The sequence below is a fragment of the Molothrus ater genome, chromosome 4 (genome assembly GCF_012460135.2).
Source record: "Molothrus ater isolate BHLD 08-10-18 breed brown headed cowbird chromosome 4, BPBGC_Mater_1.1, whole genome shotgun sequence".
NCBI classification, from domain to species: Eukaryota; Metazoa; Chordata; class Aves; order Passeriformes; family Icteridae; genus Molothrus; species Molothrus ater.
In genome coordinates, this window is record NC_050481.2 from 12,708,666 (window position 1) to 12,727,534 (window position 18,869).

Below are 18,869 nucleotides of genomic sequence, written 5' to 3' on the forward strand. Positions count from 1 at the left end.
TGTGCCTCTGTGTCAAAAGAAGTTGTGACTGATTTGAGGAGCTGAATTTTGTGGTTCCTTCTCTTCCCACGGCTTGCGGGGTACAGTACAGCTGTTGTGGAGACTGCATCATAAACAGAATCACTGGAAAGAGCAGCCTTGAAATATAATCTTGTAAATTGTGCTGGTTTCTTACCCTACAGGTGATGTGAATAACTTGCAGTCAGGAGGCTGATGGGGGCTTTCTGTGGCATTTGTGCTGCTAACAGGGGCTGCACAACAGTTGCTGACATTTCTCTCTGTGTTTTTAATCAATTGCTGTTAATTGTGTACTGGTGTCAGGAGTTGGTGACAGTGACAGCTGAAAGTTGATGTTGAGACCTGAGGACTTCAGGAATTTTGATCCATGTGTTGAAGTAAGTTGATGATTCTTGTGTAACAGTACTGTGACACACTCATGCACTATTGAGACTTTATCCACATCCTGCTTAACTAATTAATGGGTTTAGGACTTTCTCCTTTTCAACCCTACCTCTGCCTCCCAATTAGCCAGTGAAACCTGGAGGAGTTATGGGTGTTTATGCAGAAAACCTTGGGAATCTTGTGGAGTTATTGGTGTTCTTTTCAAAGGAAAAGGTAGTGTCAAAAGGTATGAATTTTTCTTTCAATCCTTGCTCACCTCTTCCTCCGCGTCTGTTTTCTTCCATGATGTGCTTCGTTATGCAGAGTAGACTCCCAGCAGTGTAGCTGGGTTTTGAAAGCATGATCCATAAGAGCAGACCCTTCTTAGAGAGTTAGGGGATGTGGATCTGCAGTCTCTATATACAGTTTTTAATACTCTGTCTTGCATCAGAAAACCACAAAATTTTATGAATCATCACTTCTTCAGATGTTTTGTGTTATTAGTTTACTTCTCAGCTGATAAAAACTGCAGGTTTTTTTTGTAACAACCACTACTAATCCTTAGAGGATTGACAGGCTTGGTAGTGGAAATGTGTTATGAAAAGAGTATTTGTTGTTTATTTTATCACTGTAGATATTCTGACTGTAGCGATGCTGGAGGAGTACTCGGGTGATAATACTGAGAGTACTGAAGCTGCGAACTAGAGACAGCATAAATTCTTTTTCCTGAAGAAATGGTAATTTGTGGGTTAGAGTCATTACCTTTTGAGGCCAGCTGTGTACTGGCAGTGTACTTGCAGTTTGAGAGCTGTGCTTTTGCCACCCAACTCTGTGTGGGTTAAAGAAAAGACAGAGCAAATAAGCAATAGCCTGCAGCCGGGCTGGAAAAGTGCTGTCAAAATTACTTTCTCTCCCAAGATATTTGAAGTCCCAGAGAAAGGATCTTTTCCAAATGGAACTAGCATAGAGAATGTGCTTTTGTTCATGCCATCCAGGGTGAGTTATTTACGCACTGCTGTGTAATGTTGCAGAATGTGAAGTGAGCAACAAGTCAGGATTATGGAAAAAAACTGGCAGTGCTAGGAAGTAATCTCTGGTTTGTGTAAGAAGTCCTTGTGTTGAAAATAATCACAGCTTAATTCATTGTATCCAAGGGCATCAGCCTGGCATTGGACTACAATTATCAGCCTTTGCTGGTTCAAGAGGAAATTAGCAGAGGGGGATGGGACTTCCACTATTTAAGCTACCAAAATAGCATTTCTCACTCCCATCTTCTTTTCTTTGGAGAGGTGACGTGGTTCAGGTGAAAGGTGTTTGCTGATCATCCTTTGTGGGAATATTTGGGGCTTTTTCCTTAAAGCAGAATATGCCTGGAATGTTTTCAGTGAAGTGCTTACCTTAAAATCACAAATTTATGGGGATTCAGGAATAATCTCATCCTGTCCTGGGTTTTTTTATGCTTAAATTGTGCCTCTCTTGAGGAGAGCAAAAGATGGGCAAAGGTGAAAGAAGCACAATTTTCTTCAACAAAGTTGTGACGAAACCCATATCTCTAACAGACTTCTATTTTATTTGAGACTTCTATGCAGCGTGTTAAGCTGACAATACAGTAAATAAAGGAAACAGATCCCATTTCAGTGGGTGATAACATCTACATTCTATAATTCTACTGGAGAGTTTTGTGAACAGCTTAATCATTAGGTTAGTAGTATTTATTGGTTCAGAAAGATCATGGATACATGTGGTGGGCAACACTGGTTTTTTAGCTATGAAGTAGTTAAATTTTTCTGCTGTTAATGAATATATAAATTTTCTGCACTTGGGTTGTTTGATAAGAATTCAGTGAACCTCATTCCACCATTTTCTTGAAGGCTGTTAAGCTGTTAATTACAAAAGTAAGCAGGATTCATCGATTTTAGTGCAGTAGTGGGAGTCTGTTCAGCTGGGCTCAGAAAAGGAGATTTTCATTTATGTCCTCTGCAACAAAGAAGAAGAAAACATTATTAACATTTTATGCCGAAGAGACACTTGTGCTGTATCACTATTAATGAAGTGACTGATGCTATGAATGAGCAATCGCTGGCAGAAGTATACATGTACTGAGATAACTCCTTGCAGCTTTTGTCCTTCATGGCTGTTGAAATGTCATCAGAAGAGCTGGAAAAATTCTGAGAAGAGCAAAGGTTCCATGTGTCTGACTTCTGGCCAGAATCAGCCTCCACTTAAATTAGGGACTTGCTAGTAGGATTTTAAACACATTTCTTCCATCTGCTTGTTTGGCCAAATGCCTTCTGTCCCATAACTCTTCTCGGATTAACCTGTGCTATGTTGTTAACTTTCTTGACCTTTTGCAGTCTTGTTATTAGTGTTCTGTTTTCCTCTCGGCACTGTAGCCATGGGCTTCTGCTTACAATTTCTTTGCCTTACTTTGAGGTCTTACTCTTACTTCCTGTTCTTGGCAGGAACATTCTGTCAGATACATTTGCCTATTCTTTTAGGTTTACCTTCCTTAATCCCAAAGCAGTGGCACCATTCCTTCAAAGCAATGAGTTTGTCCTGGTCTCCATCGCAGTCTTGGAAGAAACGGGTTATGCAGTGTTCCATGGGAACAAGGGAGGCTCTCAAGGGTGCAAGCTCCGAGTGTGTTAATAATCTGAAAGAAAGGGCAGGTATGGAGAGCTGCATTTCCTTAATAAATCAGCAGAATTATCAAAGCTGATCTAAGATGGTACAAGACAGCAATGATGGCTTATCAGAGATGCCTCAGTGTATTTTGTTGCAGTGCTTCTGTAGTGAATATGTCCCAGGTCATGATAAAGATGTCTAATATCTGATGAGCTAAAATGCTTTTGCTGAATATTTGTTTGCCAGCATCTTTTTTCCTACAACAAGTATTATTTTTGTAGTAATTACAGGTACTGAAAAGAGCAACTTGCTTACAACTCATCGCTTGTGGAATTTTGCTGTTAATCCTCAGGATATCAAGCTTGCAAATTGCTTAACTATGTTCTAAAACAGTAACTCTGATTGTCCTGAGATATTGAAGGTCTGAACTTGGAAATACAGATTCCACCACTGGTTGATATGACCAAAACCTTGAAATCTTAGTTATGTTCTCAGAAGGTGGGAGCTTCCTCTGAACTGTGACTATATTTGCTCCTTAAACTGAGAGACCTCTGTGATGTTAGTTGAAAATTATGGATACCTCACTAGTGGATTTTTGCTGCCAGGGCTCTGTCCTTTGTACTTAGCCTGTTTCTCTTAGCTTCAGTATAACAGGACTTCTTCCTGGCTGAGAGCATTAGTAGGTATTAAGACACTGTAGAGCTTACAGTGTAATACTTGATTGTGCAAGGCAAGAGGATAGCAGATTCTGACCTAGGATATGATCAGGAAAACAATGAGAGAAAAAGTTCTGTGTTAGAGAGGGGGTGATAATAGCTTCTAACAGCTAAGGGACTGGTTCTGTATGTAGAGAATCCCTTGAGGTGTGTAGAAAAGTAAACTAGCTTGAGTTTAATCAGCAAATCAGAACTGAACCACATATATTTTTTTACCTGTCAACAGGATGCTGATCAAGCTGGTGAAACTGCCAGTGCACAGGATACACATACATGTGGTAATTTTTCTCAAAGTCATGCAGGAGCAGCTCAACTGGGTGGTCACCAGCCACAAGGCGCTTGTCATTCTGATAGATCTTTTTTACCTGAGCTCAACACAGAAATTGTTATTTTTTGTTTCAGGTTGAAGATCTGTCTTGATGAGAACTATCTGGCAAGAAGGTGTTTTGGAGAAGTGAAACTTGATAATAAAATACCCCTTAGGGAAATGTGTTTTAGTGTTGGTGACCATATGCAGCATGAAAAGCTTGCCTTAGTAGTCCACGACATTTTTGCTGCTGTCTCTGTCACCTTTGGCAGTAACTAGAAAGGAAGTGAAATTCTTGTGGTTTAATTGTCAGACTCAGCTAAGGGGGGCCTCATCTTGTTAGGAAATTAAACCATTTTTATCCCATCTTCTGTCCTGAGGCAAGCAACACATGTTTTGGGGGGAAATAAACCATCTTAGAAGTTGTCTAATTCATGCCATTTTGTATGAGATGTTCTGGGCTAGTCCCTATAACTGCATGGTCTTATTTGAAAAGGATTGCTGACCTTATTCCTTTGCTTTTCAGTTAGAATCCCGGAAGTGTTCAGATCACGCTCATAAAATTGGATAAGGATGTTCTTAAGCCAGTCTCGCATCCGGAGGGGAAACTGATCCACTTCATGATCAGTACAGGGGGGGATGTCTGTGCCAAAGAGAAAAGCTTTTGTTAAGAAGTCATCTGTTAAGTCTCCATTCAAGCATTTCTGAGATTTGAGATCTACTTCCAGTAAAAATTAGAATTGATGGAGCTGTTAATATATAAAATTTTGAATGTACCTAATGTGTTCAATTATAAATCTACAATTTTTTTAGTGCATGTGCTTAACCAGTTGTGCAAGCCACAACCCTTATATATCCATGCAGCTTTTGAGCATAATTGTGCAGTAAAGCTCTAATCAGTCAGTTGCATGAAAGTAGAGTTTTTGATGGCAAAGGAATATTCTGGCTGGGAATGCACTTTCCTCCTACCATATGCAGCAGTCGAAGTTCTGGCTTTTAGATTCTGACTTCTGCATTTTGCATCTAAGTTTGATTGATTTTTTTAATTTTTTGTTTTTCATGGGGGTTTGAGAGTTAATAAATTTTCATTTATTACCTCTCTTTAAACACTGTTTTTCTGGTCAAGGATTTACAAAAATCTTCAAAGGCTATAGCAATAGGAACATATAAGGCAGTGCAGGGGGAAGATAAGGTCAACAAAAAATTGGTGTAAGCACAGGAGAGATGTCTAGGTTTCAGATAATTTTTAAACATTGAAGGCCTTAATTAGCAAATAATTGATGCACAAGTGGCAGATTACAGGAAGAAGGGCAATTTAGGGCTGGCAGATGTGTTAAAGCTATTGGCTCTCTATACTGAGCTGAATTCTTCAAAGGAAAAGAAGCTTACATTTGCAGGAGCCCATATAGTCTAGATGCAGCTGGCGTCCTATTTTTGTCCCTTCCAGTTGACATTTGGTGCCAAAGAGTTGACATGTGCCATCATAAGTCTTGTTATCCGTACCACAAACCTAGAGGAAGGAAAACCACCACCCCACCATTGTGTTGACAAAAATCCTTGTCACTCAGAGGCATTACAGTAATGAAAGCATCAATAACATGTGGTGAATACCACAGGGAGTACATGTGATCAGAAGTATTGGAATTAGTAGTTGTTGTATGCCCTCATGAGGACTAGTTGTCTGTACTTGTATGCCCAGTTATGCAACACTTCAGTTTAATTCTATGGTTATAATATAGCCTCTGAGATGCTGTGGGATTATTTCACTGGATGTGTACTAAGCATGTCCTCTAAAATACCAAATGGATACATAGAATTTTTAGTGAGAGGGAAAAGGTAGAATCCCTGAGACTGAGTGAAGCAAGTCAGTTACTCTGTAGTTACATGGGTTCATACTGCTCTCAAACCACACTCAATGAGTTTGTGTGCTTTATACTTAATTTTTCAATTACTGGAATCACTCAAACTCACTTGCATGCTTTTTAGGGTAGAACCATGCTAAATAATAGCAGGGGAATATGTTATCTTGTGAACACTTTAGGTGGCTTTTCCCAGTCCTGTGCACTGGGTGAAATACTCACATGCTCATAGTCTTTGGTGGGAGGGCAAGAAGCAGGATCTTGGCAAATGCAGTGGGGTTTCCCTTGTTTGTCTGCATGACAGACTTTGCCTCTTTTGCAGTGGAAGTTCCGACATGTGTCTGGCAGTCCTAGCAGGAAAGAGGGACTATTAGAGATGATGGGATAAAGCCAAGTGTTTGTCAGATACTACTGAGAGCAAAAGCAAAACAGTCCAGTATTCATCAAGAAGTTCAAATTCATTTTTAAGTTTGCATTTTTAAGTTTGTTATGAAGCTGGATCTTGTATTGAAAAAAACAAGCCAAACTTTAAATGAGAATTTTTTGTGAGACTTCTAGCAGTCCCAGATTTGAATTGGATGGGGAAATAATTTTGTTTTTTTTTTAGAAAAAGCTGTTCTGTAGGGGCTGACATTCAGACATTCACTTCCGGACTACCAGCTTCCTTTGGTGAAACATACCCGATCTGTCTTTGCTGAATCAAGCACTGGCCTTTGTCCCACTCCTACTTGAATTCAAGCTACTGTTCTGAAACTGAAAGCTCTCAGTGCAAGGTAAGCCCCATTTCTGTATAACTGACACAAAAATTTGTGCACTGCCTGCAAATGTTTTTCACTAACAAATTACTAAATCCAAGGGAGTGTGGAAGGGACTGTCTGGGAACACAGGATTAGGCACAAGCACAGTTCAGTCATGTGAAATCCTGTGCTGCAAAATACAGAAAAGAGAAGAAATACAGACCAGCAGGTTCCCCAGCGGCAGAGAGTTGGGAGTTACAAGACAGCTTTGCTTGGGGCTTACCAAGGAGAGCCTCCTCATTCCTGCTGCTGGCACTTTCCATCTCACCATGGGAACTGTCTGTAGTCTTGACCTGCACAGTCACAGAGGCATAAGCAGAAAGCTGTGGTAAATCTTGAGAAGATAAAAAATACTTGGCCTAATTTTTTTTTTCAGGTCTGAATACAGAGCTGACTGAGGCACAGTTTGCCAGTTTGCTCTGTTTTTCTATGCAAAATCTGTGAGAAGAGCATGAAGCCTCTGGTAGTATTACCATGCTCTTGTTATGTGGGGGAAAAAATAGAGTAGGAGGTGGAGAGAGAGAGAGGGAGAGAGAGAGAGAGAGAGAGAGAGAAATGGGAGCTCAGTAAGGCCTGAGTTTCTTATAACTATTCTATTGACTCTACTCCTGCCTTTCCAAGCCATTCATTTTTGTGTAGTAGCATTTAAAATCTTTGTGAGAGATGAGTGAACACACTGGCCTAGTAAGCTGGAGACTGGGTTTCAGGTTTTTCATCTGTGTATCTGTGTTTATTTGTGTGTTTCATTACACACCCCACTGGGTCTGGAGCTCTTATGTGAATGGTGTTCACTTCCTTTCTAGTCCAATTCACCTAAGTGCTCTGGGTGCAGTGACACAGCATGAACCAGAGGAACAGTGAGTATAAGGGGAGATGAGACTTCTGCATATTAAGAAGTCACCTGTTTTTCTCCAAAAAGTAATTTCAATCATCAGGAATTTAAATTTAGTACTCGTCCCTCTCTCCCTTTTTGTAGTACTCAAGTTTTATTTTAATGATAATTTACCTTATCTTCACTGTCCATTGAATTCATATTCTGAACGGAGCTACTCATTTTCAGTTGCTGCTTGTTGTCAGAATTGGGTGGCTCATGATCATAATAATCTTGTTCAGAGTGAGCAAGGTCTTTAATCTTGACAATTTGGTAATCCTCAGTCTCTCTGTGAACTGCAGTGTCATCTTCAGTGGTTCCTTCCCCTGCAGGCTCGGTGCTGGTGCTCTCCTGGTCATTACTCTGGATTCTCTCCTCTTCCTCATAGGCTGTTTCTTTCCAGGTATTGCTGAGATATTCCTCACTACCAATGTCACCACTGTCATGACTGTCATCATCATTACTGTCTTCCCTACCTTGTATTTTCACCACTGTGTCAGGATCACTCTGATAGTTCACTTGAATATGGTATTTTCTCTCTTGACTTTGCTGTTTGCCATCCTGATATTCATTATGGGTTTTTTGAGAGAGGGGGATTTCTTCTTTATAGGACTTCTTCCTGTTTTCCCTCTCTTCTTCCTCTAGGTCAAATTTCTTGCTGTGTCTCTTGGTTTTCCAGGTTAGTTTTCTGGAATCTCTCAGGAGTTCATCTAATTGCATGCTGTTCTCATGTTGCTGTCTTTTGTATTGGTCACCTTGACGTGTCTGATGGTCTTTGTGCTTTGTGTCTCTGTAATCAGTTTCTTCACCCCATTTCTCATCCTCTTCTTCCATGCTTTCCTCATCATTGCTTTCACTGGTTTTTTCAGACAGGCTAACAGCATTTTTGTTATATTTCCACATGTTACGCTCATGATGAAGGCTGAAAGCACCCACTGGGTGGTCTGTGTGACCTGGAAGGTGTCGGTTTGCCGTGTTCCCATGTTTCTCATGTTTCCTGAGCTGGTCGTGCTCAGAGCTGGACTGTTCTCTGCCGCTGCTCCCAGAGTCACTGTCCTGGTTATCAGAAGCCAAACCTAGTTTATTGTGCAGTGCAAGGAAATCAATGCTTTTCAGGCTGTTTTTCACTTGATGCTTGCTCCCAGTTCTTTCTTGTTTCCTCATGGTCTGGGGCCCATCCCTGTCTTCAGAGCTTGGTTTTAAGTTTCTGGGAGTGGGCAGCAAATCACCCTCGTCTACATACCCTGTGTTCTCTTCCTTTGAAGCTTCTGGATGAATATTTTCACTCTTAAAAAAATTTAAAATAGCAGATTAATAAATCTTAGGATTTATTTGAAGCTGATGCAGTGTTGTCTTGTATTGCAAAGCATGGCACTGGCTTTATTTGTTTTCTTTGTATGTGCTCCTCTGAAACTAGCCTAGGGCATGACATTCACAGCTGATGTGCCTTCTCTTTCTCAGAAAATCTGTTTATCTGTCCCTTCTTTTATTGATGGAGTTTCTGGAGAGGTCTATGCAACTCTGTTTCAGAGAGAGATGCATATGGGTGTCTTGTGAAATCTCAGAATGCTTAATTAGTATTTTAGTCATAACCATAGGCACTTGTAGGCTGCAGTAATTATCACTTAGCTCAGAGAAGGGGGATATGAAACATAACTTCCTGCACAGATAAGGGAAAAATAAGGGACCTGGGAAAAGAGGAGCAGGCGAAGAAAGAGTACCTTTCACAAGGTGTCATGGTAGTAATTCCTGAGAAGTGCCCTGCATTGATTTTATAATCCATATATAAATCTGCTTTGAGTCCAATATATCATTACTTCCTGGCTGAGGTCACCAGGAACTATTGTGTGTGGTGACAATTATAAGATCAATAGATGTTTGAGTGCCTTTTTTTTTCTTAATCTGTCAAGACAATAGCAAAAGTGATACCTTCAGTGGAAATGGTTCAAATGCTTGAGGAGAAAGCAGGTACTGAAATGACTGTCAGGTCTTGCTGAAGCAATTACTTTTCTGCTGCTGTGTGTGTTTCTGAACAACACCTATGGATGTTCAGTGTTGCTTATTGCTTACAACAATATAGCACCTGATGCTGATATTTCTTAAAGCTTTTGGGGGGTTTAATTTGGGAAGAATGGTCCTTCTCACTTGGTCCACCCAAGTTGCTGGAATAGCTTTTTTCCTTTAGTTTGACTGCTTGGAAACAAGCACTCTACTCACAAACACTTATATTTATTTTATTTTTAAAGGTAGGATTGAAAATATTAATTTGATTCTTGTAGATCAGCTATATCCTATTTCCTAATGTCAAAGTGGTATCTTAATGTTTTACAATCTTGTCTTTTGCCTGGTGTCCTTGCTGATGTGGAAATAGTACTGGGAACTATATTCACTGTATCAATTCCAACTCTAACTTTTTCAGGGGAAGATTGTCTAACAGAATCTAACAGAGTCTAACAGAATGCAACAGAAATTCACTGTGGAGTTTTTCCAAAGTTCTACAGGTTCAGAAAACACTAGGCCAAACAATCTTTAAGATTTTCTGTTGTGGCTACCTGTGCTTGAAGTAGCAGTTTGAGAAAGATTTGGCTCATGTCTTGACAGGAAGCCTTGTCCTGCACCAATTCTGCAGAGATGTGCCTGGATACAGCTTCCAGATGCTGCTTTCTGTTATACCTTTGTCCCCTGGGTAAAATCAGCTCTTAGAACTCAAGTGCTCGTGAAGGAACTTGGGCAAATTTTAGTCACTATCTGTGATTAGATACTGTGGGGGAGAGCTGGCTTTTGATAGATGATGCACACACTTGGAACTGATGATTCATTGGCTATTGTGAGGTTTTGTTTTGATGCAAGTGTCTTATGTGTGTTATTTCTGGTAGACAGCTGTAGGCTGCAAACTAATCTTTATACCATTTCCTCTGCTGGATACTTCATTAGGAAAAATTAATTTTTTGTTTTCATAGTGCAGAGCATGATCCAGATTGACATGAAATGTATCTGGAAAGCTGTATAGAGTGGGATATAGTTTATAATTTAAAAAATTTAAAATGGTTAGCATAAGAGTTGGGATTTTGAATCTCTTACTACAGAGCATGATATGAGTTTAGTAGCTCTGAAACCCCCAGTGGCTTGGAGACAAGATCCATTGTGTCTGAGTCACAAAGGCTCAGTGCAATAAACAGGAATTTTTATTTGGGTCAGCCATTAATGCAAAACTATGGGCTTCATCATTAGCACACATATGTGGCATCGGGAGGGCTGGTGCAATCCTCTGTCTCATTGCCATCAGGGCATCTGGCCTGTCAGCCACAGATTACTCTGCCAGGATAAGCTGTGTCTAATGCTCTGCACCATGAATAATGAAACATATGGTGGCTAAAATTCTTACATATTTGAGACTGCACATGATCCCCTGGTGTGATATATTGAGGATTTCATCCTCCTCCTATACTGGAGCTGTGATAACAACAATTTTATTGCTGGAGCTTATTACTTGTGCAAATGTGGGTAATGATGATATGTGGGGATTCATTTAAGGTAATTTTCTCAATAAGTGAAACTTCCATTTTGAGCTTTAGATTTTGTTCTGTTTGCAATTGTTAATATACAAGGCATGAGATACTTGGCACTAATTCTTGAGGTGAGAGGGCCTAAAGTTTTTTAACATAAATCAATTTGCCAAGCAGTATGTAGGTGGTAATGTGTTTTTATATTTAAGATTAATAATGTAAGTTGCTTCCTATTGTTTAAAGAACAAGAAGAGTACCTTTTCTGGAGTTTTCTGTCTGTGAGTTCTAAGGTTGTGGTTTACAGGATGGGTCTAAAAAAGACAAATATATGAATATCTGTACATCCATAAGCATAGAATATTCTCAGAATAGGAAATTAAGTGCCTGATAATAATAGCATGGTGAGGACTTACTGAAATAGCAAAAACTGGTCCTACAAGACAAATGAAGAGGGCTACAGCCTTCATGTTTTCCAGATCTTGTAGAGGACAATAGTTAATGGTACAGGGGTAGAGCTTAGAGGTTTCCTTTCTGCAAGAAACATGAAAACAAAACAAGTTAGGGTTTGAGTATAATGACCTAGAAATGTCTGATGGAAGCAATGTAGTGGTTCCTGTAAATTGTTAAGGCTAGAGACCCACAAAATTGTTATGGAGTGTCCTGTAAACTCAGATGTGAGACCAGCTTAACTAGAGGACACTTTAGTCTCAGTTCTTTGACAGTGATTAAGCTATAGGCTGTGTTCACAAACACCAGGTGGGTGTTACTGAAGGGCAGAGCTGTGAATGGACATAGGTTAAGTATTTAAATACTTACAAATAGTTGTAAGTATTTATCCACCCCTATGAGATACCACTTCATGAAAAATGCCTCTTTTTATTGAAGGCAATAAAGTGAGGCAGTGCCTGCTTGTGGCACCTCTACAGCTGAGGTGTCTCTTGGCTGCTCCCCTCTGTGTCTGGTAGGAAGAATTAAGTGGTGAAATTCTGCTCAGCAGGTCTCCAAGCTCAGAAGTGCTGCCCAGGCTGCTTGAAGAAGGGGCACAGTCCTGCTTCGGATGCAGTCCTGCTTTTCTTGGAAATTGTCACCCAAAGTGTACACTTTTGGAAGATCCTTCTGTTAAATTGTTTAATGTCCCTCTGTTAAATTGTTTAATGTCGTTATCTTTCCTTAATGAAGATCAAAATACTCATTAGTGGGGCATATCTTGTATGCAGTCCATTTTTCCTTGCAGTCCATTTTTCCTTGCAGTTAGTCTCCAAATTACCTCCTGACTAATTATCTATTATCTCTTTGGCATTCACAGTTAGTTGTCTAAGATGTTTTCAGAGGGAAAGGCAGAGTACAACAAAAGCCAATAATGAGCACATGCAAAATGCCTCACTGGGCTGGATATGGGCAGTCACTTCAGATCAAGGCAAGTGTGGTTAGACTGAAGATTATGCAGGCAACTTATCAGAAATGCAGGGCAATAATCCAATTTCATGTAAAGCCCTAAAAACTGCATACTGTGCTTTTTGAAAACCTTGCAAGTGACTGAGGAAAGAAGGATTTGAATGTCAGGTAGGCTTGATTTCCATTTCTTTCTGTTGCTGGTGAGCAACACAGACCTGGGCATGTCACTTAACTGAGCTTCCTTTTTTAAAACTCTCATTTGTCATATTTGTTTTGATAAACTAGTTTGAGAGTTATAAATGAAAAGTTCTCCATGTTGTGTTTTATTTATAATTGCAATTTTATAATTTGGCTTGTCTCTATCTGTAAAAGTTGCCTCTACTACCTTTGCTCAAATAATCAAAAACTAGTAGGAATAAATCTGAGTTAAGGTGACTGGACAGGGCTTTTGTATTTTCTTTTTAGCAGCAAGCCCGCAGCAGCCCATAGGAAGTATAAGACTTGAATTAAGTATTTGGTCTTGAATAAGTATTAAATTATTAGGGAAGCCTGACCACACTGATTGGAGTGTCCTATGATGGATTGTGAGATGATATTTTTTTACACTAAGTGGGAAGACACTTCATTCTTGCTTTAATTTCCAAATATGTCCTCAAAAAGAGAATTTTTAAAAGCAAGCTTTTGTAACACGTAAGTTTAATAGAACTGTCAGAAAGGAACGATTACACAAGAAACTTTTTTTAAAAATATAAGCAGGGAGACATCTCTCTGGGAAAATGAAATCATTATACTCTGCAGGAGATTCTGTAGCAAGACCTAGCCAAAAGGTGAATAGGAAAATTTCTTGTGTACAATGGGGTTTTTGACCAAGAAATGAGTAATTTCACAATACTTCATCTTGGGTTATTGAGCAAGCAATGCTAACAAGGGGTACTGGGTTTGCATGGCATGGAGGCTACAGGCTGCCATTCTAATAGAGTCAGCAGTCACTTGAAATGCTAGTCAATTACATGAATTTTTAATAAAAGCATAAGTGTGATACTTTTAAATTACAACTGATATAGCACATTCCTGTTTCCAGATCTGTTTCAGAAGCCCCTTGTGAGAGCATGAGCACATTATACATGTAGAAGCTGGTTCATGTGTGCACACACATAAAACTCAAAGGCAGATTTTGAGGCAGATTTCTGATCTAAGTAAAAGAAGAGATCACAAAAAGGAAAAAAAATTAAAGCATTAAAACTATTTCACTCATTCTGTACCAGTAAATAGCTGATAATGAGAATTGATTGCTCTGGTATTGCCAGTTTTACAGCTGCAAAAGCCATCGGACATAAGTCCTTGATGGCTGACTGCAGTAAGATCAAAACCAAACCAAAAGTATTTCAGGACAAGTTAAAACAATTTTTAACAAACCATTCACATAAACTTACTGTAATTGTTTAATCTCTTATGATTCCTTTCTACCATTTCATTTTATTTTATACTTATGTAGATTTTGTTAGATCTTTAGTTTTTACAGTTTTGGTTTTTTGGGTTGGTTTTTTTTTGGGGTTTTTTTTTTTTTTTTGGTTTTTCTTTTCTTGTTTTTTTTTTTTTTGTTTTGTTTTGTTTTTTAACCAGAGCTTTCTGTAATTTAAGACCAGATCAAGTCACAATGAGCTGCTTTGATTTAATTTGAGGAGGATCAAAATGAGACTTACTTATTATGCAGAATTATTTTGATAATAGTTGGTGGGTTTGGTCTCCTCCCAGATCCTACATTTCTTTCAAGGGCTCCCTGTTTGGTACATGTTTTCACTAGGTCTACCAACACGTTTTTGAAAGGTTCCTCCAACACCAGACAGCATTTCTCTCTCTTTCTTTTCCAATATGAGAAAAGAAGGTGAATCTGTTTTTTTGGCCTTGTCTATTGGACTAAGGTTCCTAAACTGATATTTCAAGAGACTGTTGAAGTGTTGGGAAATTAGGTTGCACCGTGGCTTTCAGCTGGACCACTGTACTGTTCCAAAGGAGGTGTGTGCTTGTCTTGGTTCTTGTTGGCCATAATGCTTTATTGTTTTGCAGGATCACTGGCAAAATAATTATTCCAGTGGTAAGATAAGGGTTGTATTCCTAAACACAGAAACTACACATTATTTTCTCTTACAAAGGTAATTTTCTGTTGTAGACATAAACATCTGAAATTTGTTATCCTTAAAACAGATGACACTCTATGAAAGCTTCAGCTATTTTGTAGTCAGTGGAAAAAAATTGCAGAGGGTTAGATGTAAAGCATTCTAAAGTTTTAATTAGGAATAAAGAAGAAACAGTACCATAGCAGTAGAAGAGGTGCTCCTTCTTGGCCTGCCACTGATGTACCAGAAATCCTTGAGCCTTGCAAAATGTTGCTGCTTTTCCTGAGATGTGTTTTGGTGTCTGGAACAGACCTTCTCAGCATGTGCCTTGTGCTGCAAATAGTCAGTGAAGGAGGATGGTACTCTTTGGGTCTTGGTTGAACAAGGAATCCTAGGCTTCCATGGGATGAGGTGGGGGGCAGTGGGCTGGTGGAATTCTGGTGGATTAGTTGAATCAGAAAGACAATTTAGTGCTCACGGGCTCTGGGCCAGTGGAGCTCAACGGCTGTGTGGGAAGGACATATTTAGTGATTTGCAGGGAGGGGAGCCAAAGGGAGTGGGTGCAAGAGTTTCTGCTGCATCAGCTGCTCCCAGAAGCGCTGAACCAAGGGATCTGCTGGGGCAGCCACACTGTTGGCTGGAAAAGTGGAACACAGGGGATGCCAATCCCTGCTGAACTGCCCAGTGTTGTTTCAGTATGCTGCACATGGTGCGTGTGAGCCTGCAAAAAGGTAGAAATTCTAAATTAGGTGTGTAAAACCCAGTATTGGTTGGAGGCTCTTGCATAACTCTGAGGAGTTTGCTGCTTGGAAGCTGTTGCTATGGCTGTGCTGCCTGTCTGCCGTAGTGACAATGCAGAGCGAGCTGGTGAGGAGTCTGGTTCTGCAAGCATTAATAAGTTTGGGGTTTTTTTTGTTTTTTTCTTTGGTCATCTCATTATTCTATAAAATGCTCCACCTGAACTGGAATGCTTTCTGGGAAGTTGTCCAGAAATAGTGGTGGGCATGCACCAATGTAAGAGCAAAAGCACTTTCAGTGATAAAGGCAGCAATCCAGTCTCAAATTCCACATTCTGCCAATATCCTCTCTTCCTAGGGAGCACACTTTACATATTGTGTTGACATGATTGCAAGAGAGGTTGAAGCAAAATGAAATGAAGTGTGCGAATGGTAAGAACTGTAATGCAAATGCTGAAAATTCAGTCCCTTCAGATAATATTTTAATTGGTTTTTTTAAAGTTACAGTTTTACTGGCTTCTCTTCTGTTCACCCAAAATGGCAATAGACAATGGGTGTTGATTAGAAAAAATACAGTGAGAAATGTACAAAGATTTACTATGTTTTATGTGGCCAACTGTGAAGTTTATCGTTAATAAAAAAAAATTTTAAAAAACCAAAAGAGCCTGAAATCAGAGCTGAGCCCTCACTCTGTAGACCAAGCAGAAAAAAAAACCCTTTGACAAAAGTCCATGAGAAATTCTTTAAATCCTTTTCCCTTTTATCTCTGCTTCTCTGCCTGGAAACTAATCCATGCCTATTGGAGTTGAAATTCTGCTTGTCTGTCAGCCAGTCGGTGCCTGAAAGGAGTGGGCATTATTTCAGAACTTCCTGTTTGTTTTTTCTTTTGTTGTGCATGCTGAAAAGATGATTGGTTTTATCTATTCAAAACTCTTTGTGCTGTACCATCAGATTAGCTTTACGGGGTTATCAAAGATAAGTGGCTTTGCTGTGATTTTTCAATGTTTGAGATGTGGATGGACTCTCAGCCGATAAAAGAAAACTGTTCAGGTGGCAACCCAGAAATTAGGACAAGTACAGCAATGCTAATTTTATGGTAACTAAATATATTAACTCTTTTTGTCATAAGATTTTCTGATAATGGCTATTAACCTTGCTTTGAAGTTCTTAATTCACAGAAAAAAAGTGCTGGACTCTGAAGAACTGTGCAGAAACTTGAAGTGGAAATTTGTAGGAGTTTGAAGGTTATTATTGGAAAACTGTATGTGATTTGTAGGCTTTGCCTGATTCTGCATTTAAACAGCTTTCTTGGGACTTGCAGGACAATGGGGAGGAAACATTTTGGTTTTGAGGATATTGAGAAATTATTGCTTATCAGAGCTGTTACATATTTACAACATACTTCATTAAGCAAAATTTTCAATCTTTGCTTTTGATGACAAAATACTTCAGTTGAGAACATCTCTGGTTGTTTTCTGATGTCACTGAGAGGTCTGGGCTTGTCTTGGAGCCATCAGTCCTAGTGCTCCAGTCCTCAGCCAGTCCCACTGTGTCAGGCAGTGTGCTTTTTGGAAACCTTTTCAGTGGTGGATTAGTAATTCTCTAACCAGAAAGAGGTGCTGTGCTATCGAGGTGAAGTATGGGAGGAAGAGGAGAGGCAAGCAGTTGCTGAGCTAAGTGAAAGGGAGGATATATAGCAAACAATAAAGATTAAACATAGAAGAAAGAAAACAGAGGAGTACAGGGAGGTGAAAAATTTTGATTTATCTGTCTCACTGTGGCAGCTGCTAGACAGACACTTTAAACAAGGGAAGAAGACCAAAACCTCAGAGGATTTTGTGTTATATTTATTAATGTGCCTGTCTCTGGCAGCAATGATCTGTGGGTCAAACTGACTGTGGATTAGGCTCAAGAGGCATTTGTTTTTATTGGAGCTGTCTGCACTTTGCATGCTCAGTCCTGCCAGAGGGTTCATATTTCTGCCCACAAGAGAGTGGTGTTGAGCCATTGGCTTCCAGACTACGTACCAGGCTTCAACTTCCAGGTTTTTAAAATGAAAAGTAAATTTTAACATCAGTGCTCGTTCTGATTTACAAATAAAGTTTGGCTGTTCCATCAAATATGCTTTACCCCAAAATGAAAAGGTGTAAGCAAGGTGGAACTCAAGTGTTTTAGTGTAGATAAAGAAACTGTCCACATATACTGGCGCAGTATACCAACGATATAATACCTAGCTGTGTGTCTATGTGTTTTCTCTTTTTACTACAGAGGAAAAAACAACAAAATGAACCAAAATACAACAGTCAGACATGAAACAGTTGAGTCTGATTGCAGTCAGTGCTGATGTGTGTGTACTGTGGAGTTCCAGGTGGCGAAGATCACAGTCTGCCAGGTGGTGTTGAGAGGGCTCTAAGCACATCCCTGGTTGCCTCTTAGCCATTAAATAAGTGATCAGGAAATTTAGGGAAATCTTGGTGTAACTTCCTTAACAAAAGGTGCATCTGAAGCCTTTCATGAACTGATGAAATGGCCTTCATTTAAATAACCATAGGAATTATTTAGATTCTCAAAAGATCACAGCCTGTAGCAAATCCCATTGGAAATGTTGGCAAGTACTGCTTGTCCTTTCCTACTGGAAATAATTGATAGGGTTCATGTGGACCATAGAGGCATTTCATGGGGAGTTTAGTTTTCTTGAGAAAGGCAGAAAAATTGATTGGGGACAGTGCTGAGGGTAGGAGGGAGTTGATGCCTCTGACCAGTTCTGTTCAGTTGTGCCACACCAAAGGAATACTGGAGGTGGGGGCCTTCTATGCCTTATTTTTGGGGAGGCAGAAGAATATCAATTGTGGCTCTTTAGATATCTTATAATGGTGATTCTGCCCAGGAAGTTTGCCCAAGTATTTTTGCATGCATTTCTTTCTAAATTAACTTATCTACCAAAAATAAATCACTGATAATTATGGTAAATATAATATATAGATGTGTACATAGACAAATATAAGTTATAACCCCTGGACTAAGTAATATTAGTATATTACTCCTTTTCTCTTTCCTCAGAAGAAAGAAAGCTTGACTTCCTTCTGGAGGCTTCTTGTGCTGAATTTGGAATTAAGTTTTTTATATTCTGGGAAATGAATTTTTGGCACAGTTTTTTTTACTCTAAAGGCTGCCCTTCTCTACCATCTTTTTTGACTCCAAAGGCAGTGCCTGGAGTCCTTTCAAGATTAGCAAGCATCTCTGGAGCATAATAATAATTATATTATTGAAACTTAGAGTATATTGAAACTTAGTTATCTCCCAAGAGCTTTACAGTGAAAAATCTCACAAGGTGTGGCTTATCATTAAAAACTTTTAAAAAATCACAGAGATGTGAAGTTAAAGGTCTTCCTATTTGTTCTTTTTGTGGCCTGCTACTTGGTCAGTTCTGCATCTAAAATCAGGTTCTCTTGAATACAGATGATGTGGTTGCAATTTATCTTTTGCTCTAATCCAGGAGCCCTCCATCACCACCAGTGTTTTATTCCATACAGCAGTAGTTCTGCCTACTTTCACATT

The 18,869-nt window shown here is 39.4% G+C and overlaps 2 protein-coding genes across 6 annotated transcripts in view; one reads left to right on the forward strand and one right to left on the reverse strand.

Moving 5' to 3' along the window:
• Nucleotides 1–1,930: 1,930 nt before the first annotated feature.
• Nucleotides 1,931–15,179, reverse strand: SPARCL1 (SPARC like 1). Of its 2 annotated transcripts, XM_036383105.1 has the most exons (11): nucleotides 14,773–15,179; nucleotides 11,476–11,593; nucleotides 11,320–11,373; nucleotides 7,692–8,843; nucleotides 6,909–6,978; nucleotides 6,111–6,238; nucleotides 5,419–5,539; nucleotides 4,536–4,672; nucleotides 3,939–4,087; nucleotides 2,886–3,034; nucleotides 1,931–2,358 (listed from the first exon to the last, which is right to left on the reverse strand). In XM_036383105.1, exons 2-11 carry the CDS (start codon nucleotides 11,527–11,529, stop codon nucleotides 2,330–2,332), a joined length of 2,043 nt encoding a protein of 680 aa, XP_036238998.1. In that variant the 5' UTR covers nucleotides 11,530–11,593; nucleotides 14,773–15,179; the 3' UTR covers nucleotides 1,931–2,329. The 2 variants fall into 2 exon arrangements, with proteins under 2 accessions (XP_036238998.1, XP_036239000.1); XM_036383107.1 differs by lacking the exon at nucleotides 11,320–11,373.
• LOC118686747 (dentin matrix acidic phosphoprotein 1-like) overlaps nucleotides 4,655–18,869 on the forward strand; it is a 28,063-nt gene continuing 13,848 nt past the window's right edge. For 3 of the 4 annotated variants that reach the window (XM_036383111.2, XM_036383110.2, XM_036383108.2), the window contains exon 1: nucleotides 7,910–7,959. The gene's annotated coding sequence lies outside the window, so the exon portion shown is untranslated. Of the gene's footprint in view, nucleotides 6,662–7,909; nucleotides 7,960–18,869 lie in introns of those variants that run through there. The other variant, XM_036383109.2, reaches the window with a different exon arrangement.